General features: G+C 47.2%; 1 protein-coding gene and 1 long non-coding RNA gene across 2 annotated transcripts in view; one reads left to right on the forward strand and one right to left on the reverse strand.

The window, feature by feature from the left end:
- LOC119460513 (intermembrane lipid transfer protein VPS13A) overlaps positions 1–27579 on the reverse strand; it is a 1139096-nt gene that overhangs the window by 878139 nt on the left and 233378 nt on the right. Inside the window, exons 22-25 of the mRNA XM_037721434.2 lie at positions 27324–27453; positions 19850–20143; positions 17975–18048; positions 17776–17918 (exon numbers count right to left, since the gene is read on the reverse strand). Coding sequence (XP_037577362.2) covers positions 17776–17918; positions 17975–18048; positions 19850–20143; positions 27324–27453 — 641 coding nt within the window. The remainder of the gene's footprint in view (positions 1–17775; positions 17919–17974; positions 18049–19849; positions 20144–27323; positions 27454–27579) is intronic.
- LOC125947490 (uncharacterized) overlaps positions 1–27579 on the forward strand; it is a 409960-nt gene that overhangs the window by 225375 nt on the left and 157006 nt on the right. The window lies entirely within an intron of this gene.

The following is a 27579-nucleotide window of genomic DNA, read 5'->3' on the forward strand; positions in this document are numbered from 1 at the left end:
TTATTTTTAGTTATATGCAGTTATACTAACTACGAACTCTGCTTTTTAGCTCACGTGAATGCAAAATAATGTTCAGCATCATTGAGCTCTCGCGTGACATCCGCCTGCGGCGTAGAAAAACTTCAGCTGTCCTGCGGTATGCGATGGTGACGCACCCACAGCTTCTTTTTTATGAGCCAAAATCAGTGTATCGCGCTATGATGTCTCGCGTTATTTGTCTCATCGTCCTATCTTGTTTTCTCGTTAATTAGATTGGCCCGGGTTATCTGGGACACACTCTGTATAGTTTCCATTTACATCAACCTGGCCACCATCTTAGGTCTCCAGCACGTGAAGAACATGCGTTAAAGAGAAGTGAAAGACAACAGATGCCACTGGCTGTCTCAAGTGGTGTAAGCCAAACTTTAAACAGTTGCTGCGCAAAAGGGCACACAAGTGTAAGAAGTGCGCAGTTGTTTGCGGCGACGGGCACGTCCAGAACGTAACTCGCTCGAAATTGCAAAAGCCACGTCGGCTCACAAAGAGCAAAGGTAAACGACAAATTGACAACAGTGGTAATCCTGTGAAAACCAGTTCCAGAAAGCAAACCATGTTGATATGCTAATAATAATAATTACTGGCGTTTTATGTGCCAAAACCACGATATGATTGGGAAGCATGAAGCAGTCGGGGACTCCAGATTAATTTTGACCATCTGGGATTCTTTAACGTGCACATAAATCTAAGTACGCGGGTGTTCGAACATTTCGCCTCGATCGAAATGCGGCCGCCTTGGCCGAGGATCCCACCCCCGTCCTCGAGCCAGCAGCGCGACACCTCACCTGCTAAGCTAACACAGTGGGTGATGTTCAAGTGACATGGCGCACTGATGTCATCGTGGCAAACATGTTTCGATATTAGCACAATGAGTACCTGCATCTGTGTCGTTACGGGCAAGCCATATATAAGTAAAAGCACCAGGACCCGCCTTTGAGCTTGGCGTCTTGCTCCTATTCTTTTTTTATACTTTCTCGCCTAGTTGGCCCACTTCCCCATGGTTCGATTCTCCTCTCTGAGGAGGATCTTAAATCCAACCTATCGAAATGAATCTCGAATGTAAGCACAAACAAAAAACTTATCTTGCAGGAAAAAGAAAATGGCAGTAAAGCTTAGCGTGAGAAACGTGAAGCAGATCGAAAGCTGTGCCTGACGCGATAGTTCACCAAGAAGCCATGGCCGGAAACACACTGGGACGTGTCATCTACCCGTGCTCATCTAGCCAAGCGCAATAGCCAAGTGCACATTTTCTCTCTTAATGAAATGAAAGGCGAAAACAGTATCAAGAAGAACAGATAACGATAATGTTAGAACTTTTGCATGCTTTGCAGTGAAAGGAAGTGAGGTTGAGCTAGGTGGCAGATGTGCTGGTACAGGTAAGCAAGAGGTTTGGGTTAAGATGCCAGAAGCAGTCAACATGATACGTAGCACTCATAGCATACTTGAAGAGAAGCCTGGCACAAGAGTTGTTGCTCATGCTACAGAAGAATTGCCATTGTAAGGGCATGGATGACCGCACCGCCGAATCCTACAAGGCAAAAGGTAGAACACTGAAACGATGAGTGTATTTTCAATAGTGCGGTGCACCTACAGGAAGGCTGTGCTCATGAACATGATACTTATTAGTAGCGCAAAACTCGAAATAAAAGACAACAGTGAAAGAAGAGAGGAAAGGAAAGACTTTCCTCTCGTCTTTCACTGTTGTCTTTTATTTCGAGTTTTGCGCTACTAAGTATCATGTTCAGTAAACACCAACTCGCCCAAGAAGAAGTTATTTTGATGTGCTCATGAAGTTGAACAATCCTCAACAACAACAATACAAAAGGGCACTGAAGAGAGAGGAAGTAGCTCATCACTGCACACGGTGCGTGTTGAGAGAAGGGCAAGTGAAGATTTCATGGAGGAAGAGAGTACCCGAACACAGCAAGACTTTTGAAGAGATGGTGACTTTCGACAGCAGCAACGCCCGTGAACACAAGCTAGTGACCAGGAGGTAGACGTTTCTGAACCAGACGAACACAGGTTCAGAAGTTTCACGAGTGGCGAGAAAAAAGTATGCATTAAGCAAGTAATGACAGCAGATGGAGAGATTGAGTGAGTAGAGAAAGAGAAAAGAAACAAGCGAAACAGAAAGAATAGATTGACGAAATGCTTAGAGGACAAAAAAAAAGAGGAAATCCCCACCAAGAGGAAGACCCGAAGAAAGCGCCGATGGGCGGTGAATTATAGTGTTGTTCATTGCAAAGCCACTATGAAAGCTGCGTCTAAATTTGGCGTGGTCAGGTGTATAACATCTAAATATGAAGACTACAAAGAATGTCACAAAGGTCCAGAGCAAGAGCCGCAAGTACTTAACTGCAGATCCCAAGCATGCCATCATAGCAAGAAAGAATTTCTGAAGAGCCACTTTTGCAAGTTCGAGTTGAAAATCGCTCAAGAAGGCATGTATCCTGAAAGTATAGACGGAAGATGAAGCAATTGCGGAGAGTGAGATGTCGCACTAACAAGCATGAGTTATGGAAGCTTTGCCCATCAATAAAAGAGGCGAAACTAAATCTCGACAGGTGACTTTCAAAGCCAAGAATGAACTGTCCAGGTGCAAGAAAGACAAGTGCTGTAACAGTGTTGTTGTGGTATAGCAGTGCTCAAGCTTTTGGTGTTAAATAGCGAACTGCATGAAGTGTGCTGTGAATGGAATATGGGAACTGATGTGTGGTGAGTGTACCTGGTGCAGTGCAGTTTCTTTAGTATAAATGGTTGGCAGACTCATGACATGTATATTAAGCAGTTTTTTGGGAAAAAACTGTTCAAAAAGGAGATTATGTCATGACTGACAGGCAAAACATGTGCACATGAGGGGTGAATATGTGAAGACAACGACAATGCCGGTCAGCGAAACAAGTTGGGAGCATCTTTTGGACTCGTGATGTGTGAAGCATGTGGAGCGCCAGAGAAGATGAAGAAAAAGGAAGCAGAACTGAGTGCGTGCCGGCGTTATCCCATGAGAAGGGCGGGCGAGTATTGCAGTGAAGCTGCTGCGTGCACCTCACGCATTTTCTTGTCTGCATGGGATATGGGGTTGGAAAACACATCATACGATGGCAGTTTCGCGATGTACTAAATCTTGCTGCCGAAAATCGTTTTTCTAGAAATGTATGAACCAGTAAAAAAATAAGCTTAACTCTATGGGTCATTTCTTGTGCTCTCTACCAAGAATGTTGGTGCTGGGAAATGGTACGTAACGCGATCGCATCAACAAGGTTCTACAGTATTCAGTACTCGCACGCCCCTATCGAAAATACATGCAGGTTTATCAGAAAAAAAGCATCAACAGTACAGTAGACTTCCGTTATTTTTGACTCCGGTGCAGTCAGTGCACATCCATTCCCTTGGGCCCAAACTTTCATTATTTCAATTCTAAAATTTTCATTCACCACATAATTCGAACTTTAGCAGTCAGTACGCACACACCTGACCCCTATGATGACCCCCTTAATGGTAGCATCTGTCTCGGCGGAGCTTGGGGACAGTGAATGCTTTGAATACACGTCATCTCCGATCGAAAACGCTTATTTTCCGCCTGCAATAGGGACATTTTCAAGCAATAGCTATAGCTCACAATGCCTGATCACGGTATTTATCCGAATTTAATGGGCACCTTCTCTCAGGAAAATTTGGCTGAGAATTGCCTGAGCGGTGCAATCCAAAACTAAACCAAAACTACCTTCATGCTTCACCACATAACGCAAGTGTATTGCGGCAAAGCAAATTTAAGGAACTGGCCACTGTGGTACAACTCATATTAGACCCTTGCCCATTTTTCTTGTGAAAAAATTGGGAGAATATTACATTTCTACTTTGTTTAGGAACTTTAAAGTCATTTGTACATTAGTCTTTTTACTTTGTGCACATAGGAAGGGGGCGCGCAGTTGATTCAGAGGAGTGCTAGAATTCAAGTACTGGTCAAGTACTGCCAAATGAATCAGTGGTGTGTGTTGGCGTTTTTTTCTGCATCTTGTTTAATTCAACCAGCCAGATAATTCAATCAATTTCTTCGGCCCTGTCAGAGGTCAAATTAACGGAAGTCAACTGTAGAAGAAAAATTTGTGCTGGACCGGGAACCAAACTCAGTGCCAACACTTTTCCAGGGTGGTCGCTCTACCACCTGCTAACCAGGAGGCTAGCTGATCAGACAGGCTGAAATTATTTGATAAGTCGAAGCACAGGAATATAGAATATGGCAGATCAGTTCTGCAGAAGCCTGGAAGGTGGGGGAAGGTTCATGACAGGGAAAAATTCCCATCCACCAGTTGTAGGACAAAGCTCCAAGCATGTCTCACAAAGAAAGCTCTGCAGCTGAAGAAAAATTCATCCTGGTCTAAGGATCAAAACCGCGGCCAAAGTTTTTTCAGGATGGTCGCTCTACCTACAATTAGATGGTAGAGCTTACTGAAAAAACTCGTATGGGTTACCTCAGTAGTTAGCAATCAGTGGCTATGTCACTACCACTTTGGTTTGTCAATTAGGCCTCGCTCTGTGGTCTGCCAGCCTGCTGGTTAGCTCAGTTGCTAGAGCGGAAAAGCGTTGGTCCCAGGTTCAATCTCTGAACCAAGACAAATTTTTATTCAAATTCGAAGCTTTTTTTCTGATCCCTTGTAGCTTTGTGCTACAATCATGTGGATTTTCCCTTTCATGTGTACTTCTTATTTCGCAAGATTCAATTTATAGACTGGCTCAACCATTTAGAGTGCTTAGGGTTTTGTTACTACAGATGATCCCAGATATATCAAAGAGGTTCACAAAATACAGTCGAAATCAGACTTCGAAATATCGATTAAGTAGGCTTTTTTTTCTGGTTCGGTGTCAACTCGATGTGTTGGTTCCCTTTTATATTGAAATGCTTTCACACTACGTTCTGGATTTTTCAATATCTCGACTGCAAAAATGTTGGGGAAAAAGTTGCTACCCAAAGGTTTCCATACTTTGTGAACTGCTGCAATATCACCAAATGTGACAGGATCGCGAGTTTATAGCCAATTCCACAAGATTCCAAGCAAATCAAGGTCACATGTGAAAGAGCAAGCAGTGCCCTTAGCAGCTGTTGCAAAGATAAGCGCACTGCAACGTGCATGCTCACGCATTCATAGAACGTCGTCAGTTTGCTTATTCGCAAAGCACGGATGTGGCATGCGGAGGTTTCGTTAAATCCAAACTGTAATGTTAGCATCTGTTCAAATGGGGGTTGCGGTCAGATCCGTTTTGGCTGTTTGCAGAACCTTAAATTGCCTTTAAAGGAAACTCTGGGAGGCCTCTTGCATTTTTGAAGCCACGTGGCAACCCTCTTTTCTATAACAAATGGCTGCAGGTATTACGCTTCACTGCATGGTGGTTATGCTTCACTGAATGGTGGTTATTACTGCTATCAGTATGCTTCTCCATATTACACATCTGTGCTGTGGTGAAGCTTACTGAAGCAAAACCACTATTATGGAGCCCTCTGTTTTCCCCCTTCTTCACATTCAACTTGTGGGCATGCGCGACTCTCGCGCGTCTCCTGTAATCCAGCTTCACCGCGTGGCTAAGCGCCGGTGACGGTCGTGGTGGTTGCGGTGCATTGCGAGAGATGGAGCGAGTGTCGCGATGCTAACACCACCGAATGGAGGGGTGACTTGGGAAGAAAAAGGTCGAAGGCGCTTCCTCTTTGGCTTGGGATCGGCGACCAACACGCACGAACGCTTCGTGCGTGCACCGGCCCGCTTCGCGGAACCCTCTCCCGAGGCTAAGAGCAGGACACCGGTATGAACGAACACGGATCGTTCGAACGCGCTATCGTTCACGTGACCGCACACGTGAACGACTAGGCGATGGTGTCATGGCATGGGGCGAACATATTCGCTCGCTATCCGGTCGCGGTGAGTCGGACTTGCTTGATTTGTCGCACGCCCGTGTGAATGTTCTATTGGTAGTAATTCGGCTAGCATGTATTAGTGTATGAAAGGTGCAATAAATGCCCTTTTGATTGTTTGCACTACTGTGTTGTCATTCCTTTGTCCCAAGAACACATGTGAGACCCCATAAACTGGAGACGATGTACCTTACTGCTGGAACTGTACACATCGACACACTGCTTGCATGGCCAGCCCACAGCAGTATGTTGGTATGTCAGATAAGGAACAGTGGAGAAACGCTACAACACATACAACCACGTGGTGGAGCAGGCAACTGCTAGAGCCTGCTTGTGTCTGTACATAACAACAGCATCTGAAAGCCAGCATCGCCTGACAAGGTTGTCGGCTTAAGAGGAAGCTTTAGCTTGGGCCCAACTCCAATGATGCTTATTCAAATACATATAAAATGCAGAAGTGCTTTTTCGAGATAACCCCTGGGCCAATTTTAATGAAGTTTGTTTCATTTCAGAGATAAAGTTAAATTCTAGTGACTGTTGGAAGCAAAATTTAGATTTAGGTTTTAAATTTCTTTACAAGAATTTTTTTATTTCTAAGTTCTAAATCTAAAATGGACAAATTTGATGCATAAATTTACAGCTTACATGAATTTGTTATAATGCTTACAAGTTACAAGGGCTTTGCAAAAGTTACACTCACATAATAATGGGTCTATTGTAGACCTGTGTATATTACATCAATTTTGTCCACTTTAGGTGTACTGTTATATGCAATTTATAAAATTGTCGTCTTTTTTTTTTGCTGAGTTATGAAGTTCTAAACTTGATAATCACATTTTCTGAAACGTTATAATTTTCCACAATTTTTATTAAAGAATCGATGGCCTAAATCAAAAATACACTTCCAGCTGTTACTACATTTTCAACTTTTTCTTTTAAATACAACGAATAGTTGCCGAGAAAAACTATTTCACATTTTCTGTGTATTAAGATAGCAGCCCTCGAGCTAAACCTTCCTCTTCATGCGAGTCCTTTATAGGAAGTATGCACTGACGTCACCGAGGCCGCCAAATTGTTGTACAGCCACCACAGTGAAAAGTTGTGCCTAATCTTCATCTGCTTACCTATAGAAGCACAGTGGAAGCTGTGAATAGGACAACAAAATGGCATAAGGTGGCACTACATGACTACTCTCAATAAGGGATATGTAATATGCCTCTGCCACACTCATCTCCATTAGCTCTAAAAGCCAGTGAGTTCTGGTAGGTCACCTTTGGGTTGAGCTGCCATGCAGTGCACTTTTGCCATGGTCACAAGGTAAACTGTACAATAGGTGGCTATGGGTGTATAGGACATCAATGGAATTTATCAGAACAGATTGGGACATCTTTAACTAAGTACCACTTTTTAATTAAATGTTACAAGTGCAATTTCAATATAATAGTACTGGCTACAGAGTGTGAAAGTAGCAGATTATTAGGCAACACTACATAGCTAATGCCGCAACACTTTCAAGTCACAGTGCCATGTCTGGTTCCTTTTCATCGACTACTGCAACAACAGAGCCCATTTTCATCTATTGCAAAAAGTGAGAAGAAAAATAAGGCAGCAAATAGTTACACCACGCAAGATAAAATGAATTAGGTGTTTTCGCCTGGACAATCTCTAAAAATAATGTTCATTAGAAAGGTAACAAGCGTGTAAATGTGTTCCCCAAGGTAAATTGCTTGCCATCAGATTTAACACAACTCGACAATGACATTACCTATTGTATCTCTTTAAACACTGGTTTTATCAATGTATGGCAAGCCCTATACACAATAACCTTTGAAGTTTCAAAGACTTTCGACAAGCCTACATCCAGATAAAAGGTTGGGCTGGTTGGTGGGTCATCCTTAATACGCTAACAGCACAAGGCTACACATCGATAAGAAACATATGGCAGCACTGACTTCTAACTGATTTTATTCTATACAAGTGCTTTTTCTGCAAAAAAGAAGAAAGGGTGTTGATTAAGCTAAAGACAAGGTCAACGTACATGGTTATTTTTGATGATTCAATGAATAAATGTAAATTATATGCCACTATTCTTTCTCTTTACATGTTTTTTATATACTTATTCTGTACTTTAATGGCATCGTATTCAACTTACAATCACGTCGACCCAGGGTGGGTCTCCTTGGCTGCCCTGCAATGAAGGAGACGCTTGTCATATTTTTCAGAAATCTCAGCAGCCACGCGTCTGTGTTGGGCGACTGTTCCACTGCAGGACCTCCAAACGCTGCTAATCATCCTACCGCTCCTGGCGCGCACGATACGAATCACACATTTAGGTGAGTCGGTCTTCCCGAGCTTTGGCTGTCTTATTGTCAAGGCTGATACAAACTTTGGCGAGACGAGCTTCACGTACGTTGGCACTCTAACTGGCCCATAGAGGGCACACAGCCTTGGAATGCTTGCTTTCCTCTTTTCAGCGTTGACAGCAGTCTTGCAATGCGGCAGCGTGTTGCCATTACAAATCCCTCACACACTCTTTGGTTACTGTGACGCTTTCACATCCACACGCGCTCATGAATGACAGCACGCAAGCACACTGAAATGCGCTTCTCCAACCCAGCTCTCCTCTTCCCGAACTATAGGGTGCCTCAATGCGCACACCCTTCTTCCCGCCATGCGCAGCGAGTGGTGCAAGTGCATCGTGGCACACTACTGAACTTGGCCACTCCACAGCATCTGACGGAAGGCACAGCAGTAAACGTAGATCGCACTTGGCGACAGCACAGCAGAGGGCGACAGCTACACAGAGACTAAGATCCCAGCCAGCTTACAGCTAATTACGCTCTTTTGATCACATCCTTAGTCCCTGACTTTGCTGCGTGTTCTCAGCATGACAAGATATCATTTAATACCATTTTCAAGTTTATACAACATCTACAGGTCACCTAACCGTCCATTTTTCGTTTTTATTTCAATAGAAATTATATGGACACTCCAAGAAAATTTTTACTGTCATCGTCATTGTGGGGTTCCGTATATATTTAATTATATTGTTACGGGGAGAAAAGATGCTTGACAATATATTCACAATATATGTACATACAACAGACAGAAGAAAGGCATAAGAGATGAAGCCCGTGCGCACGACTATCGGCGATCGTCGTCTTCGTCAGTCCTGTGATCATAGTTCGCTACTGTAGCGCCTCATAGCATGACCCCCGGCGGCGAAGGCACTGTACCCGTGCTTGGTAGGTTCAAATGATATCGCTTCAGTCGAGCTATGTGAACGATATCAGAGGAGGATCGTGGTGTGCAGGTATCGAGAGGTTGTATCCCGTCTGTCACTTTACACAGTACGGGCCTGAATAGGGCGAAATCAACTTCTCACAAAGACCAACTCACCGAGCTGGTTTCCAAAGAAGCACTATATCGCCACGCTTAAAGTGGGCATCACGGTGATGAGTGTCATATATGCATTGTTGCTTTCGCTAGGAAGTGGTCAGACGCAGGCATGCAATCTCACGTGCCTTGGCAGCTCCAATATGGCATCACGGGCATATTCTGACATTGTATCAAGAACAGCTGGGCGGATCTTGTCAAACGGTAGTATAGGTTCTCGTCCATACAAGAGAAAAAACGGAGAAAAACCAGCAGAATCATGGTGGGACGTATTGTAGGCAAAACTGACGAATGGCAGAGCGGCATCCCAGTCACAGTGGTCAGTAGAAACTGCATACCAAGCATTTCTGTGATAGTTCTATTAAGCTGCTCTGCGAAGCCGTTGGTCTGAGGATGATACGCCGTTGTAAACTTGTGCTTTGTAGCACAGGCATCCAAGATTTCCTGGACAACCTGTGACAGAAAGTACCGACCCCAGTCAGTAAGGAGTTGTCGGGGAGCGCCGTGGTGAAGTATCACAGTTTCGAGAAGGACGTCAGCGTCGTCGGTTGCACAACTGGTAGAGAGAGCCCGCGTGATCGCGTACCAGGTGGTGCAGTCCATAGCAACTGCTATCCACTTGTTCCCGCTAAGCGATAGGGGAAAAGTGCCAAGAAGATTAAGACCAACCCGAAAGAATGGCTCAGATGGTACTTCAATGGGCTGAAGATAGCCAGCTGGTAGGGCTGCTGGTTTATTACGGTGCTGATAAAATTTACAGGAGGCAATGTAACAGCACACAGAGCGGTAAATACCGGGCAAAAAGAAATGATGCCGAATACGGTCATATGTCTTTGAGACTCCCAGATGGCCAGCAGTAGGAACATTATGCAATTGTGCGAGTACAGTCTCCCGCATATGCTTGTGAATGACCAGCAGCAGTTCAGGGCCATCAGGGTGCATGTTATAATGGTACAATATGCCATCTTTCAGCACAAACATACGCACAGAGAGGGAACTTGTCAGGTCCGTCAGGCTGAGAATGATGTCTCTCGGGTAAGGGTCACGTCGTTGCTCATCGGCGATGTCACCAAACGCGGTAAGCGCGAGGACGCAAGTTGACTCGCCGGTCTCGGGAAGGTCTAGTGGGTCTACTGGATGATGTGACAAGCAATCAGCGTCCTCATGGAGCCGGCCTGTCTAATACACCACTGTGTAAGAGTATGCATGGAGCCGTAGAGCCCACCGACGAAGACGCCCAGCTGGATCTTTTAAGGATGAAAGCCAGCATAGGGCGTAGCAATCGGTGAAAACCATGAAAGGCAGTCCATACAGGTTGTGGGGTACTCTCCAACCAGTAGCGCGTGCAATCGCAGCAACGTAGGGTTTGGGTGAATAAGCCAACGAGCGAGTCAACTCAACAATGTTTATTGCTGCGGGCAATAAGGCACACTTGCAGAGGGAAGTCCACTTTGTATAATAAGTAATAAATAGGCTTGCCTCATTGCGTGTGATAGTCATGCAAACGAGGTCACTCACGGGTTGCAGCAGGTAAAATCCGTTCCGGCAGGTTAGAGGTAGGGACGCCAGAGAGCCGGTCTCCTCCGGTGGGGCTCTTTTATCTCTCTTTACCTTTCGCAAGGAGAATTGCCTCCTCGCCCGTCGGATACGTTTCCTTTCCTGCGAGGGTATGCGCGTCGCGAGAGGCGAGCGAGAACCGGAAGAGGGAGAAGTGCCTCTCTCTCGTGTCTGCGCCGGCTCCCGATACGTCTGAAACGTTCACATGCGACGACGGAAGTTCACGGGAGAAGATGGGTGCGTGTACTCCCCCCAAAGGTAGGGGCGAAATTTACCCTTTGCCTAAATTGGCGCTGAGCCGTGCTCCCTCAAGGGCTGCAGAAGATAGCGCCAACCTTTCCCTCTCCCCACGAACCACTTACTACTCTGCCTAAACAAGGGCAAGGCATTCACGTTTGGTGATCGAGTAATCGCGTTCGGCTGGTGACAGAAGATGACTAGCATGCGCAATGACGGGGTCGCAACCATGCTGTCATTGTGCCAAAACAGCGCTGATACCGTGGCTGCTGGCGTCAGTGTGAACTTCCATTGGAGCGGACACGTCAAAGAGGCCAAGAATCAGTAGCAATGTGAGTTGCATCATTAGCCCAGCGAGTGCACTAGCTTGTTTGGGACCCTAGACAAAAGTCGCGTCTTTCTTAAGAAGTTCCGTTAGAGCGCTTGCAATGTCAGCAAAATTTTGCACGAATGTGCGAAAGTAGGAGCAGAGGCCTACGAAGCTTCGAACGTTGTTTGTGCAGGTCGGCACAAGGAAATCCTTGACTGCGCGAACTTTCTCCGGATCAAGACAAACACCAGAAGAGTCGACGAGGTGTCCGAGCACAATGAGTTGCCGGCTGCCGAAGTGACATTTCGTCGAATTGAGCTGAAGTCTCGCCTTGCAGAACACTGAAAGAACTGTCGAGAGACGCTCAAGGTGTGTGTTAAATGCTGGCGAAAAGACAATGACATCATCGAGGTAGCACAAGCAGATTGACCAGTTTAAGCCGTGAAGGAGGGCATCCATCATTCGTTCGAACGTAGCGAAAGCATTGCATAACCCGAATGGCATCACCTTAAACTGATAGAGCCCATCAGGTGGAATAAACGCCGTCTTTTTGCGATCCATGTCGTCAACTACAATTTGCCAATACCCGGAACGAAGGTCTATCGACGAAAAATACTGGGAGCCACTGAGACAGTCAAGTACGTCATGTATCCAAGGTAAGGGGTACACGTCCTTTTTTGTTACTTGGTTAAGATTCCGATAGTCGATACAGAAGTGCCAGCTGTTGTCCTCCTTTATAACGAGCACGACAGGAGATGCTCATGGGCTCGAAGAAAGTTCGGTGATATCACGGGCAAGCATTTTGTCAACTTCCTTTTGTATAACTTGGTGCTCAGCGGAGGAGACACGATAGGGACGTAGGTGTATGGGTTTGGCATCGCCGGTGTGAATCCGAAGCTTTACAACTGTTGTTTGGCCCAGTGGATGGCCATTGAGATAAAAAATATCCTAGTATGACATGAGCAGGCAACAAAGCTCGTCGACGTGTTCGGCCAGAAGGTCAGTGGCGATCATCTTTGTTATGTTATCTAACATCGTGGGGTCAGAATCAATAGCGGCAGGAGGCAGTGCAGGATCAGTTAACACGGAAACATGATAGTCGCAGGCTGGAGCTAGGGTTGCAAGAGAGATAACCTGGGGTATCACTTGAGGGCATAGTCCTAAATTCACAATAGGGAGACAAGAGGCATTGCCCTTTATACTGATGACCAAGTGTGGGAACATGACATTCTGCGAACAGGGGACGGTAGCATTGGGCGACACGATGTAATCGCCGTCATCCACAGGGGGATCAGGAGAGACGTCGATGTACGTCACGGCTAGATGTGGTAGGCGAATGTAATCGGCCGAACACAGCCGACATGGCGCAGGATCAGAAGGCTCAACGGTATGAGGTAAGGCTATCTGGACAACACCTGCAGAGCAGTCAATAAGAGCCAAATGTGCCAAGAGAAAATCAAATCCTAAGATGATTGCATGTGGGCACTGATCCAAGACATGAAACAAAACTGAAGTGTGGCGTCCGGCAACAGTCACACGGGCAGTACACAACCCAGAAACAGCCGGAGTCACAGCATGAGGCTACGCGAACTGCAGCAATCGGAGCTGGGGTAAGAACTTTCTTCAGACAAGGACAGAGGTTTGAGTTCATGACCGATATGTGGCGCCGGTGTCAATGAGTGAGATGACAGCTGTACCGTCCATGTCTACGTTGATGAGGTTGTGATGTCCAGGTAGTGTGGGCAGAGGAACTGTGGGTCGGGTCGTCGTGGCAGGCTCACCTCTCGGAGCTGCGCCCTTCAGTTTTCCGATGAGTGGCGGGAGTATGAGGGAGAAAGAGAGCGTCGATGCAGTGGTGAGCGCCCCGGTTGTCGGGATGGCGAAGGGTAACGGTTAGATGGTGCTGGCCATGATGGAGGAGCGCTGTCGTCTTCATTGTGCACTGGCACTCGGGAACTACCACCTGGACGTCGAATGTTTCGACAGCTCGGCCAAGGCTACAAGTTCCAAGCACTGCGACAATGGTGGGAAATGTGTCCAACGCGTCCACAACAGAAGCAGATGGGCCAGTCATCGGAAGTGTGCCATTCTGCAGAATTCTGATAACGAGGGCGAATGTATGGACTTCTGGATAGCTCAGGTGCTGCGGGTGGGCGGTAGTCGGGTCCGTTGACTGGGCAAAGCGTTGGTAATACTGCGTTTGCTAGTTTTTGACATACAACGGCCTGGATAAGGGAAATGATGGCATGGGAATTATTGGGGGTACGCACCTGAAGGGGAACTAGGGAGGCAGCTTCAATCTGGCGGCGAATGATGTGCACAATATTGTCAGATGCAGCAAGAACGGGTGGAAAGGGTGGGAGACGAAGGTTCTCCCAGGTAGACATCGCAGCCATGTTCGCAAGACGGGTAAAGTTCGGAATAATGTGGCGACTTTTTGCTTCTTCAAAGCATTAGCATTCACTGATGACGTCTGTGGAGGAGTTGTTAAAAACCAGGAGTGTAAACGTATCATCCGCGTGACCTTTTAGGATATGCGCAACCTTTTCCGCTTCTGGCATCTTGTCATCGACTTTGCAACAAAGCGCGAGCACGTCCCGAATGTACGTCACATACGACTCGGTGCAAGTCTGAACGCAGCATGCAAGTTCTTTCTGCGCAGCAGGACAGCGTCCGATGGGCTTTTGTTTACATACCTCCCAGCTCGTAATTTCCTATTCGTGGTTCAGAAACCACATTTGTGCCATGCCCGCCAGGTAAAATATGATGTTCGCTAGCATCAGAGTCGGGTCCCAGTTTTTGCTAGTGCTCACTCGTTTGTACAGTTGAAGCCAATCTTCGACGTCGGTGTTGTCAGAGCCGGAAAAGGTACCTGGGTCACGCGGTTGTGTGAAAACGACGGGGCAGTTGGCGGCGGTTGGATGGGGCACGGTTGGTGGCATGCCTGAAGCATTCTCGTCCCTGCCTTGGGCTGGCGTTGTAGATGCGGCCAAGGAGCGTCCGCAGCGTAAACCTGTCCTGATACTTGAAAAACCCGGACCTCCACCAAAATGTTACGAGGAGAAAGACGCTTGACAATATATTTATGATATATATACAACGGGCAGAAGGCAGGCATATAAGATGAAGCCCGTGCACGCGACTATCGACGATCGTCGTCTTAATAAGTACTGTCATCATCGTTCGCTACTGCAGCCCCTCGTAGGAATATTGCCACGGGGATGAGAGTAGCAAAAAGGGATAGGAAAATTATATTTACAAGATATATACAGAGAGAGACAGCTGCAGGCAAGATGGCAGAACACCAACACGAGCACGGCTCAGATCGTTGTCTTCACCGTCTTTCTGGCGCCTTCTTCCATGTTCGGCATAGCGCGTAACATAGAACCCCCGCAGTCGAGAGCACTGTCTAGGTGCTTGAGGAGCAGTAGGATCGTGTCCGGCAACATAAGGCTTAAGGCGGGAGACGTGCACGATGTCAGTGGTGGACGCGGCAGATGATTTACTGTCCAATGGAGTGATCTCGTACATGACGTCAGTGATCTGGCATAGGACCTTGTAAGGCCCGGAGTATCGGGAAAGAAGCTTTGATGACAAGCCAACGTGGTGGCACGGCGTCCAGAGAAGGACCAAAGAGCCCGGAGAGTAATTAACGACTCTGTGATGGCTATCGTAGCGGGCCTTCTGGGGACAGCTGGGAGGCATAAAGACGATCCCGTGCCATGTGGCGAGCCATTGCAGCGCAAGAAGCTGCATCGCGGGCGTAGTCGGCAACAGGGTGCACAGGTGATGGTAATAGAGTCTCGAAGGGTAATGTGGGATGGCAGCCAAACAAAAGATAAAAGGGGGAAAAGGCAGCGGTGTCATGGCGTGATAAGTTGCAGGCGAATGTCACATAAGGCAAGGTGCTGTCCCAATCACAGTGGTCTGAGGAAAGGTACATGGAGAGCATTGTGGTCAGTGTGCGGTTGAGGTGCTCAGTAAGCCCATTGATTTGCGGATGGTAGGCGGTGGTTAGCTTGTGATAGATGGAATACGAACGAAGAATGTCGTCGACGACTTTGGACAGAAAGAAGCGATCACGGCCGGTCAGCAGCTGTCAAGGAGTGCTGTGGTGAAGAATAACGTCGTAATGTAGAAATTTCGCAACACCAGTGGCACAGCTTGTCGGGGGTGCCCGCGTGATAGTATAGCGTGTCGCGTAGTCCGTAGCGACGGCAATCCACTTGTTCCCAGTCAGAGATGTTGGACGTGGCCGATGAGATCAAGGCCAATGTGGTAGAACGGGACCCCAGGGCTGAAGAGGACCGGCTGGTAAGAAGGATGGATGCTTGTGACGCTGGCAGGACTCACAAGCAGCAACGTATCAGCGCACAGAGCGGTGGAGGCCTGGCCAGAAGAACCGATGCCGAACGCGATCGTACGTGCGAGTTGCGCCGTGATGTCCAGCGATTGGGGCGTCATGAAGCTGTTCGAGGACAGTGGAACAGAGGGTTTCGGGAACAACCAGTAGAAGCTCTGGGCCATCGGAGCTGGTGTTGCATCTGTATAAGCTGCCGTCACAAAGCACGAATAATTGTAGGGACGGGGCACAGTGATGAGAGCGTAGACGGCGCATAATTGACCGCAAATTGGCATCGCTGAGCTGTTTGCTGCGTATGTCAGAAATCGTGCGCTGACAAGTCGGGAGGGTCCACTGGATGACGGGATAGGCAGTCCGCATCCTGGTGCCGTCTGCCAGACTTGTAAGTGACGTCAAAGCTGTATTCTTGCAGTTTCAGTGCCCAGCGACCAATTCGTCCAGTCGGATCTTTGAGGGAAGACAACCAGCAAAGCGCATGGTGGTCTGTGATGACCGAAAAGGTGCGGACAAACAAGTATGGTCGAAACTGAACGCGAGGCACTCGCGCTCAGTGATCGAAAATTTGCGCTCTGAAGAGGAAAGAATGCGACTCGCATAGGCGATGACGCGGTCGCGTCCTTGTTGCTGCTGGGCGAGAACAGCGCCGATGCCATGTCCACTGGTGTCGGTGTGAATTTTAGTAGGGGCTGACGGTTCAAAATGGGCCAAGATGGGTGGTGACGTAAGTAACGTCGTGAGCGTGTGAAACGCAGTGGCCTGTTCAGGACCCCAAGAAAATGACGTTTCCTTCTTCAAGAGTTGCGTGAGTGGACGGGCAACGTCGGCGAAGTTCTTGACAAAACGTTGAAAATAAGAGCACAAGCCGACAAAGCTGCGTACGTCTTTAGTGGAACGTGGCATAGGGAAGTCTTTGACAACACAACTTTTTTCTGGGTCAGGTTGCACGCCTTCAGCACTCACAAGGTGGCCAAGCACAGTCATTTCGCAGCGGCCAAAATGGCATTTGGCAGAGTTAAGCTGAAGGCCTGCTCGCCTGAAAACTTCCAAGAACTGCCGACAAGCAGCTAAGGCGACTGTCAAATGTTGGTGAGAACACGATGGCATCGTAAAGGTAACAGAGGCAAGTTGACCATTTGCATCCATGGAGGAGAGAGACCATCATCCTTTCAAATGTGGCTGGGGCATTACACAGTCCAAAGGGCATTACCTTAAACTGGTAAAATCCATCGGCCGTAACAAATGCGGTCTTTTCATGGTCTTGATCATCGATGGAGATCTGCCAGTAGCCTGACCTCAGGTCGATAGAAGAAAAGTAGGCAGAGCCGTGTAGACAGTTGAGAGCGTCATCGATCCGTGGCAAAGGGTAGACGTCCTTGCGCGTTACCTTGTTTAAGTGGCGGTAGTCGACGCAATAACAGAGCTCAAATCTGATAATGATGTAATTTTATTGGCATGGCTGTGCACTATTTTCGGCCCCGGAAAGAGATTTGAAACATACCCGATATGGAAAAGTGGTGGTAAAGTCGCTAAGAAAGACGGCTTTAATTAATAAAGATGAATCAAATTGCCTCATGGCAGGATTCAAACAGAGGACCCCTAGCACAACAGCTTGTTTTTACTTAGTTTGTTTTTACTTCAATTCATACTGCCACAACAGCTACGAGTCTTACAATTCGTGTAATATTCTAACAAGTTGGTATCGCATTCATTGCTTTGCCCTTATGGCGAAACTGTGAAATTCTTGTACAAGTGTGGTTACAAGATACCCAGATCCCATATGCTCCAAATCCGTATGAAGCCAGCTAAGAAGACCTTGTCTGTAATAAAATCAGTTAGAAGTCGACACTGCCCGTGTTGTTACCTTGCATTGTAAGCAAAATCAGGATGCTCCATCAAGGCCATTTAGCAGCACTGCTTGGCAACGGGTGAGGCACACGTATTCTGGCTAAATATGTGGCAGCATGCACATACTTTTGATATACATAGAGCAGGTATCGGCCCAGCGTGAGCAGTGCCTCTCGATGGAATGTAACAATGACCGAGGCGAAGTCGACCACAGCCGAGTGCTCCACCTGGTGGAAGTCCGACTTGAACTCTGGGCAGCTCGCTTTGACCTGCAATGGATGGCCATTGAGTGGATGCAAAGCATTACCAATGATCAGGCACATGCCTTGCGGTAAAGAACGGAGACCATGTCCTTAGCAGCTTCAGACGTCAGGAGCTCAAGGTATTCACCAGTGGGGCCTGCAAAAAATCCACCAAAACCTGGTGCTAGGATTTATTTCATTCCTAAAAAAACGCAAAAATTAACTGACACTTGAGTGCAAACTCTAATGCTGCTCCCAGCATTCATTCACTTGATATTTTAAATTTGCATTTATTTCCCAAATATTTTCTCAAAAAAGAAGGAAACTTTCTTTACACCTGCCTTTCTGTACCATAAAACTCATTCTACTGTCTACTCAGCGTGCCATGGGCTTAAAAGCCACACTTTATTCGTCCTCTGGTTGCATGCAAGTTATGGTCTCAAGCTGAGCAATGAAAATTTTTCACCACCATGCTGTGCTTCTCAGGCATTCATAAGCAGCTTACACTAGAGCTTCAACTGCTGGCTATGCAGTTGTATTCCCAGTATGAGAGTTACAAGAGACCACACCAATCAGTAGGCATGGTTTGATGGCAAGATTTCTGGACAATGCTTAGTGCGGGGACAGTGCGGGGATTATGCCAGTAGTGCAAACTTGTCGGCTGTGCTAGTTCTAATTAAGATGTGCTGAACGAAATCGACTCCGGTTCAAACGCGATGTGGACGGCTTGCAACGGCTAGAAATTGTACCTTTCAACTAAGAAGGCATTTTTCAACTCACTTTGAGCGTAAATAAATATATATACTGTGGTTTCTCAAACATGCTCTTGGAACAAAGGAACAACCACACAGTAGTGCAAACAATCAAAAGGGCATTTATATTGCCCTTTCATACACTATCCTGTAAGCTGAATTACTACCCATAGGACACTCAGATGGGCGCGCGACAAATCGCGACCCATCTGCATGAGAGCGACCGAATATGTTCGCTCTCATGCTTGACACCAAAACCTAGTCATTCGCATGTATGGTCACACGAACGATAGTGCACTGGAACGATTGTGTTTGTCTATTCCGGTGCCCCGCTCCGAAGCCTCGCGAGATGGGTCTTGCAGAGAGCGTGTTGGTGCATGCGCAGAACATTCCACGCCGCTCACCAATCCCAAGCCAAAGAGGAACAGCCTCCTTCCTTTTATGCCCGAGTAACCTTGCCGTTAGGTGGCGTTAGCAGCACAACACTCGCGCCATCTCTCACACTAATCCGCTACCATACCGACTGCCGCCGGCTCTTAGCAACACAGACAAGTCGGATTACAGAATAAGCAATTAAGAGCCATGCGGGGAAAACAACAGCAGGGGACACGTGAGGGTCATGCACCCCCCCAACAGCAGAATGATGCCAGTAGAAAGCAGTGGGTTTAGTTCTCTGCAATGCGTCACCTCATGCTTTGTACACTGAAGACAAGTGAATTAACTAGTTTACGCATGCCATAAAAAAAATGTCCATTTTCCGGTGATGTCAAGGAATATCGGTGGTCTCTGACATATGCTCAAGAAAAAGAACTATTTACAGGCATTATGACACTACTATTTGTGTGGCACAAGCGAGTTGAGATTCTTGAAGAAATTCTTTCCATTCAGTCACACAAAAGGGTGCTTGAAGAAATGATAGCAGAACTTGTAAACAAGGTTTCGACAGTAAAGGAAAAGGTCTTATCACTTCTGCCGCTAAAAAAAGCAATCTGACTGTACATGCCTCGAGCATTTCATCCAAATGTGCAACACTGCATGGTAACCATGATGATTTAAAGAAAAGTATCCTTTACTTTAAAAGTATTTAAAATGCCTGATAGGAGCAATGTCCACTGGCTCACCAAATGGCTGAAAGTAATGTCCCTGAAAGCAATGGACAGAAAGTACAGCTTCTCGCAAGTGGCGGCCATAGGAGTGAGCACTCACCAATGTGAAGCTTGTCAACTAGGTAGATGCCACTAATGCTGGCCTGGAACGCAGGTCCATATTCCATGAGTGCAGCATCGGCGCAGAGCTTTTCCAGGCGCAGCATCAGATACGGCTTGTCCGCCTGGTCACTCGAGCGGGCCAAGTTCAGGGCCACCTCACCCAGCACAAAACGCAGCAACGAGTTGATCGTGTTGCTGGCCGACACGTTGTCGTCAAAACCCGGCACATCCAATGCATGGCCCCAGTCCTCCTCATCCGAGTGGTCGGATGCTGACAGATACTGGTCTGAACCTGCATAGCAGTGAAGCCACACTCCTGGGAATGCACAGCTCCAATGCCACATGGCCAGGCTTCTTGTGCATTGCCCACTCATTCCTGCTTCACTAACTCCTGTTCCATGCTTACAAAGTGTGTGGGTGCTTTCTTGGAACCAGCACAGTGCATTTTCCCAGCTCTCCAACAGTGTCAGCACACACGTACTGCTTCAGCACAAAAGGCTAACAGTGTAACACTCTAAGTGAATGGCAGTGCATGCACACATATGTACTAAATGAGGGCGAAGGAAGCAAGCATGTGCCACAGGGCAGCACTTCTCCTGCAGTCAACCATACATGCTGCATGCAGACTACCAGTTAGTTTTTTGTATCTGGCTTATGTTGGTATCTAATTTTTATCTAAGATACAACTTACAAGTATTTTGACCAGCCTTGTCACAGCAGTGACAACACATTTCCTTTAGAGCACTCAAGGATGGAAGAGTTATTGACCTATTGGCGCCAGTCTTGGCCTAAGCAAAAAGTGCTTTGCGTATCACACATGGGCTCAAGTACAGTCAATTTCATTTAACTCGACCCTGATGGCGCCAGCGAAATTGGTCTAATTATAATTATATAAGTCAGTCGAACTAAACAAGAAGCAGAAAAAAAACACCAAACGAGATCACGATTCATCGGCAGTTTGTGCCCCAATTCTAAAACGCCCTTTAATTCAATGTGCACCTGCATTTTATTGGTTCAAAGCAGAAACTGTCCCAAGAACACGTGTGAGACCCAACATCTGGCGCCCAACAGGAGGCTCTTGGGACATCGGACGATAATTTTGAGTTTTGCTCGGTTCGAGACAACCTTTCTTTGAACCGAAGCGTATTCCTAACGTGGATTTTGATCGCTAGCGTCAGTGGCGTGCTTTCTTGAGCAAGGCGACGGTTGCTGTAGCGTGTTTGAACTTTTCAACATGCTAAGCCTTTTCGTGAGTGTTTTGAAGTACACTCACCGGTACGATAGCCACGTGGTCTGCATCTTGGGAAAGCGAGGCCTAGCGCCTTAGCAAGCCTGAGCATTGGCAAGCCTGAAGCAAATGAGTACGGAAGCCTCGTGGGTGGTCCGAATTTCTTATGTAAATAGCTTCTTCTATCTCTTTGACTTCGGAAGTCGTGGCTCATGGAGCCGGGTGGCCGCGGGCCAGGGGTGCCGCTACGGGCTGACTGGTATTGCGGCCTGGCACCGGGCACTCCGACACTGTCTGGGACAATGGGCGCCGTCAACTTGGATGCTGTGTGCACCGAGCGGGGAACAACCACCCCACAGAGCTAATGTCTCCTCGCGGCTGCCTGTTGTGCCCATTTTGGGTGATGTTCTTTTTTTTTTTTTTTTGGTTGCCGGTTGTTGTCAAAGTAGCGACGCATTAGGCCTAAGGCTTTACAACGCCTCCTGTCGCACGTTGAGGGACACAACCTGGTGGACCGTGGTGTTGAGGTGTCGCACATTGCTTCCCTCATTAGTTCGCCTCGCATGAGTTAAAATTACTCATTCAACTCAAGAAAGTAAGCTTTGTCTACGTGAACTTAGCATCTGAAATGCCGGCCCAAATTTTTCTCGCCGAATTGAACATCCCCAGACAACACTCGACGTCCTCAGGACGTCCTCAAGTGGTACAAACGTCCTCGCAGTTTTTACGATGTCCTCGGTACGTCCTCGGGACGGCATTCACTGGTTCATCCTGAAAACAACTTCTGCAGGACTTTTTAAGGATGTCGTCTGATTGTCCAAAGAACGTCCACTGCAGGACCTTTTGAGGACATTGAGTTTTATGTGAGAAGAGACCATGAAATTGAAATTTTTACGATTATTTCGGTTGATGAACGAAAAATTAGGGGCTATACTTCATGTGAGGTCGTTATTACGATCATCGAGCTCGATTATTATATATTTTTTTTCTTTTTTAAGTGGACTTAAACTCTGATCAACTGGTCTTGATGCCTTACGACTGTGTTTGATGGAACCATTTTTTTTTTGCAACTTGTATTGCTTTGAGTACCCGCGAGCGATAACAGTTGTGGGAGAGTTAACCAGCAAGGTATCCCGTTCCACGGAGGAAGGATGATGTCAGCAACCAAGCCACCCCATTTACTTTCCTTGGGGCCACATTAGCACTTTTGATTTGAAAAGTCAAGCCAAACCAGTCCAAGCCAAGCGCAGCATTGAAGAAAAACATGGTAGCGGACAGCGGTAAGTCTCCTGTTTTTCGGGGTGGCAGAAAGCGGAACGTAGATTTGTGCGGGGAAGAAATGGACGCATTAGCACGTTTTCACTTAGCGAACAGCGTGGACAGGACCTTCATTAATTACATTGTGAATCAGACTGCTTCGCGCGACTTTGCCGTGGAGCTCTTTGTGTCGGATGGAACGGATGCTGGAAATCGCGATGTCGCTTTGCCTGTAGAACATAATATCACCAAAGCTATTGCCATAGGTTTGTGACATTTTGTGCTTGGTCGCGATCGTGGACAGTTTCAAAGTGATGATTTCAGTGTTTCTGGCGGTCGCTTCTCCATGGTTCAACGGCCCTCTCAGCCTCTCCGCTACCACAACTGCCTTTCCACGCTGCTTTTACCGACAAGAGCATTGTTGCAAACACCCAAGCAGTCTGAGGCTTTAGCACTGGCTGGCGGCAAATATCGCGCTATCTCGGCCTCAAAGGTAGATGTAGCTGTACTTCTTTTTTTTTCTAAATCTTGTCACGGCTAAGGAAGTGAAGGATTATTTGTTATGGAAGAAACAATTTTCTGAGTGGATTGACTATGCCATAAAGAGCAACATTCAATCAGCAGAGGTTGCTTTGGTGCTTCGTACAATAATTTTGTGCTGCAGTGCTTCCCAGTATGTGGCATAAACTGTTTTGTTTGTTATTTATCTGTGTTTGAACGTAAATTGTTTATTGACAATGTGCTATTTATCATTTCTTTCAGTGTCTCCTATGGGCTCTCGCTGTTCTCTGTTTTCGGACGAAGACATTTCAAGCGGTGAAGGTCTCCTGGCTTTATCATGCTACTTTCAACCTTGACATGCGCCGTTATTAAGCGAAATTAATAAAATAGGTTTGTGTGCATCACTATGGGTCTGCGCTTTCATTTCGTGTGGCCATATACTGAGCCCTGTGCAACAGGGCTCAAAAGCATGCTCTGTCAAGCAGTAAGTGCATATTGCAGTTTTAAACCTGAATTTCTCACTTAGTGGACAAAAAACAGTGAACTTCAGTGAACAAAATAAAATATATTTACTGGGCGCAGTGAATGCCTAGGTCTTCAAAATATCCTGAACGCGTACTGAAAAGACCCTCGAATGCTTCCTGAGGACGTCCCGAGTACGTGCCGAGGCCGGACATGTGGCGTTGATTGGGATGTTTTGAGGCTCATGCAGGGACGTCCTGAGGACGACCTAACGTACTCAGTTGTACGTACTGAGGACGTCCTGAGGATGTCATTGTGTTGTCTGGGATCGTACCACCTGGGCGATGCGTATGCCGAATTCCTCTACCTTGCACTACTTTAGTGTTTGTCGAGTGCGTTGAGTGTACACAACGTGAGCGGAGTCACCCCTGGTTTGTTGTCACCAGCACATCGTCCGCGCTGCTGCCCCGGACTACAATCGAGCTACCCCAGGCGATGCAGATGCCTGTGGCCAGTTCGGCGCAGCGAATTCGGCGGCCGCCTGTGTCCGGCTCACAACCCTCGGCGGCTGAGAAAAGAGCCGGCAATCACCAACAGCTACAGCGGCTCTCGCGGGCAGGGCGCGTCAGCGCGAGCGACGCTTGCTCGTGCCGACTTCTGCATCACCGTTTCCGGAGTCCTGGGCTGGAATCGTGTCATCAAATCTGCAGAGGTGGTGCTGTGAACAACAGACGCCAGCGGTGAACGCCAGAGACAATGTCAGCTCGCATGTTGTGGATAACGTGTGGACATTTCTTCGGCGCGGCCACTGTCGCATGTACTAATTTTTGTTCGCAACGCACGCGTTGATAGACCGTGTGTCATGTTTCGCTGGAGTTTGTGTAGCGATTTAAGGTTGGGGGGATGTGGGGATGCGCGATTCCCACGCGTCCCCTGGTGTTGTTTTAACTAAAGCCCCTCCATACGCGTTTTCGCCGACCAGGTGGATGGAGGGGCTTTAGTTTTCCCCGCATAGCTCGCGTCTCCCGTAATCCGGCTTCTCCGCGTGGCCAAGTGCTGGCGGGGGTCGTGGTGGTTGCAGCGCATTGCGAGAGATGGCACAAGTGTCGCGATGCTAACGCCACCGAACGGCGGGGTGACTTGGGGAGAAAAAGGTCAAAGGCGCTTCCTCTTTGGCTTGGGTACAGTAGCTTGGGATCAGCGAACAACACGCACGAGCACTTCGCGCATGCGCTGGCCCGCATCGCGGGACCGTTTCGGAGAGGCTATGAGCAGGACACCGGTATGGACGAACACGGATCGTTCGAACGCGCCACCGTTCGCGTGATTGTACACGTGAACGACTAGGCGATGGTGTCATAGCATGGGGCGAACATATTCGCTCGCTATCCGGTCGCGGTGAATCGGACTTCCTTGATTTGTCGGGCACCCATGTGAATGTTCGATGCATAGTAATTCGGCTAGCGTGTATTAGTGTATGAAAGGTGCAATAAATGCCCCTGTGATTGTTTACACTACTGTGTTGTCGTTCCTTTGTCCCAAGAGCACGAATGAGACCCCACAGTATATATTCCACCATATATAGTTTAGTAAATATGAATTTGTTAAATTTCTAAAAAAATGTTTACTATGCAAGATAACTGAATGTATATCTTAAATTAGCACATGGAAATACATAAACTACGCAAGTTTCATTAAAATCAACTCGGAAATAAAAAAAAAGTTTGTAGATGCAGGGTCTCCCCTTAAATACTGTTCTGGTGCACTGCAGTGCACTAGTTTACCCCTGTTCCATCAGTGCAGCGCTCAAGCAGATTGTTGCAAGTACAGTAGAACCTCATTAATACATTTTGGGGGAAAATGCGATAAAATACGTACTAACCAAGAAAACGTACGATTCGAAGCAACTAAAAAACTGGACATACTTGAATGTAGTTGACATCTATGTACTACGAAGCGTAGTGCAAATTGTTGCGTACAAGGCGCGAGACGTCGATGCACGGGGAGCTGGTGGGGCTTCGGCGACCCACGACACGTACGTTTTGTTATTTTCCTATTGTGCAGTGTTTAAAGACGGTGATGGGAAAACAAAACGAAATCGAGCTGGAGGGCGACGCCGGATGCTGTCGAAGCGAAATGTGACGCTCACATCACGCTGCCTGCTGCAGGGAACGGCGGCGTGTTCAGATTATAGACTATTAAAAGCACTACCAATGCTACCAATGACACTACACACTAGACCCCATGCGCTGTAAAACAGATAGGTGAAGTTGCTTATCGCAATAGGTTTGGCAGTCTACAGCAGGGAATATCAGCGCAATGCGTTGGCGGGCTAGTTGGTGCGAATCCATAATTACTTGTTTAGGGCAAAAACAAGTAATTATGAATATCAGCGCGTTTCGGTTATCGCCTATTCAAAGTGTGCAGTATGCTTCCAACAGCACCAAGCGCTGTGAAACAGATAGGCAAAGATACTTATTGCAATAGGTTTGGCAGTAATAGCTGTAAATGAGGCATGTGACGACCCGGGAGGAGATTTGCTGGTGCCAGAATAAGACACTGAGTGTGTGCCAGCGTTTTCGTGTGAGACGGGTAGACAAGTATTGTGGGAAAGCTGATGCGGCGAGTGGCTACAGTTCTCGATGACGCGCGCTCCGCACCTTTTCTTGTTTACATGGGACCTAGCAGTCAGAAAACTATACGATAGCAGTCTGCAGCAGGGAATATCAGCACGTTTGGGTTATCACCTATTCAAAGTGTGCAGTATGCTTTCAACGGCACCAGCCGCTGTGAAACAGATAGGCAAAGATGCTTATTGAATAGGTTTGACAGTAATAGCTTTGAATGAGGCATGTGACGACCCGGGAGGAGATTTGCTGGTGCCTGAATAAGACACTGAGTGTGTGCCAGCGTTTTCGTGTGAGACGGGTAGGCAAGTATTGTGGGAAAGATGATGTGGCGAGTGGCTACAGTTCTCGATGACGCGCGCTCCACACCTTTTCTTGTTTACATGGGACCTAGCGGTCAGAAAACTATACGATAGCAGTCTGCAGCAGGAAATATCAGCGCGTTTGGGTTATCACCTATTCAAAGTGTGCAGTATGCTTCCAACGGCACCAGCCGCTGTGAAACAGATAGGCAAAGATGCTTATTGCAATAGGGTTGGCGTTATGAATGAGGCATGTGACGACCCGGGAGGAGATTTGCTGGTACCAGAATACAAAACTGAGCGTGCGCCGGCGTTTTCACCTGCGACGGGTGGGTGGGTATTGCGGTGAAAGTGCCACAGCGGGCAGCTGTATACTGTTCTCGAGCACGCGCGCCACGTGCATCATCATTTTTTATATGAAATCTAGCAGCCGAAAACGTATCATACGATCGCGGTTTGCTGATGCACTGAATGTTGTTGCCGAAAAATCTTGTTTTCTGGGAACATATGAATTGGTAAAACATAAGCATAACTCTATTGGGTCATTCCTTGTGTTCTCGATCGCGAACGTCGGCAGCGGGAAATTGCATGTAACGGGATCACATCAACGAGGGTCTACTGTAAATGTGAGCCTCGTTCATATGATCAGTGACCGGTTGGCACTCCGGATAGCTCTTTGTGAAGAGCCCTGTCAGTAAGCAGAAAATACTTGAAGAACCTTGTTTCACTTTCCCTGTGCAGTTCATGCCACCCATAGCAAAAGAGCACCTTTAGCATCTCATTTCAGCAACTGCGAACTGTAAGAAAAAGTTGCCTTGCAACAGCTTCTCGCACACAACTATTACTTGTGTGTTTATTATCCACACCATCATTTACGTGCCTGTGTTGTGACATTAGTAAAAGCTGGCCTGTAGAGATCGCTTGTTTCGGGGCACAATTCACAAGCATGCAACATCGATATTCATAATTTGCAGTAAGGCTAGTACACTGCTGTCACAGAGATGACTAGTAGTGTGCAATATATAAATTTCGATGACATTAATGGACCCTAAATGTGTGCTGGAAGAAAGGGACCAGAAATGTTTGGATGCATACCAGCAATAGAAAGCTGAGTGGACGATCGTGATGGCTTGCCTGACACAGCAACGAGAGGAGCCTGAGTGACAAGCTGCTTGATGAGCTTCAATTCCTCAGTTGTGGGTTCAGTCTTGGTGTCCTCACCAGCCTAGAAAATAACACGACAGGAGACCAGCAGGTTTTCCTCAATGTTATCAATGTCAATAGCATCACTCTAGTATTACACTACACTCAAACCTCGTTATAACAAAGTTGAAGGGGGAGCCGGAATTTT

This window comes from Dermacentor silvarum, chromosome 8, assembly GCF_013339745.2.
Source record: "Dermacentor silvarum isolate Dsil-2018 chromosome 8, BIME_Dsil_1.4, whole genome shotgun sequence".
NCBI classification, from domain to species: domain Eukaryota; kingdom Metazoa; phylum Arthropoda; class Arachnida; order Ixodida; family Ixodidae; genus Dermacentor; species Dermacentor silvarum.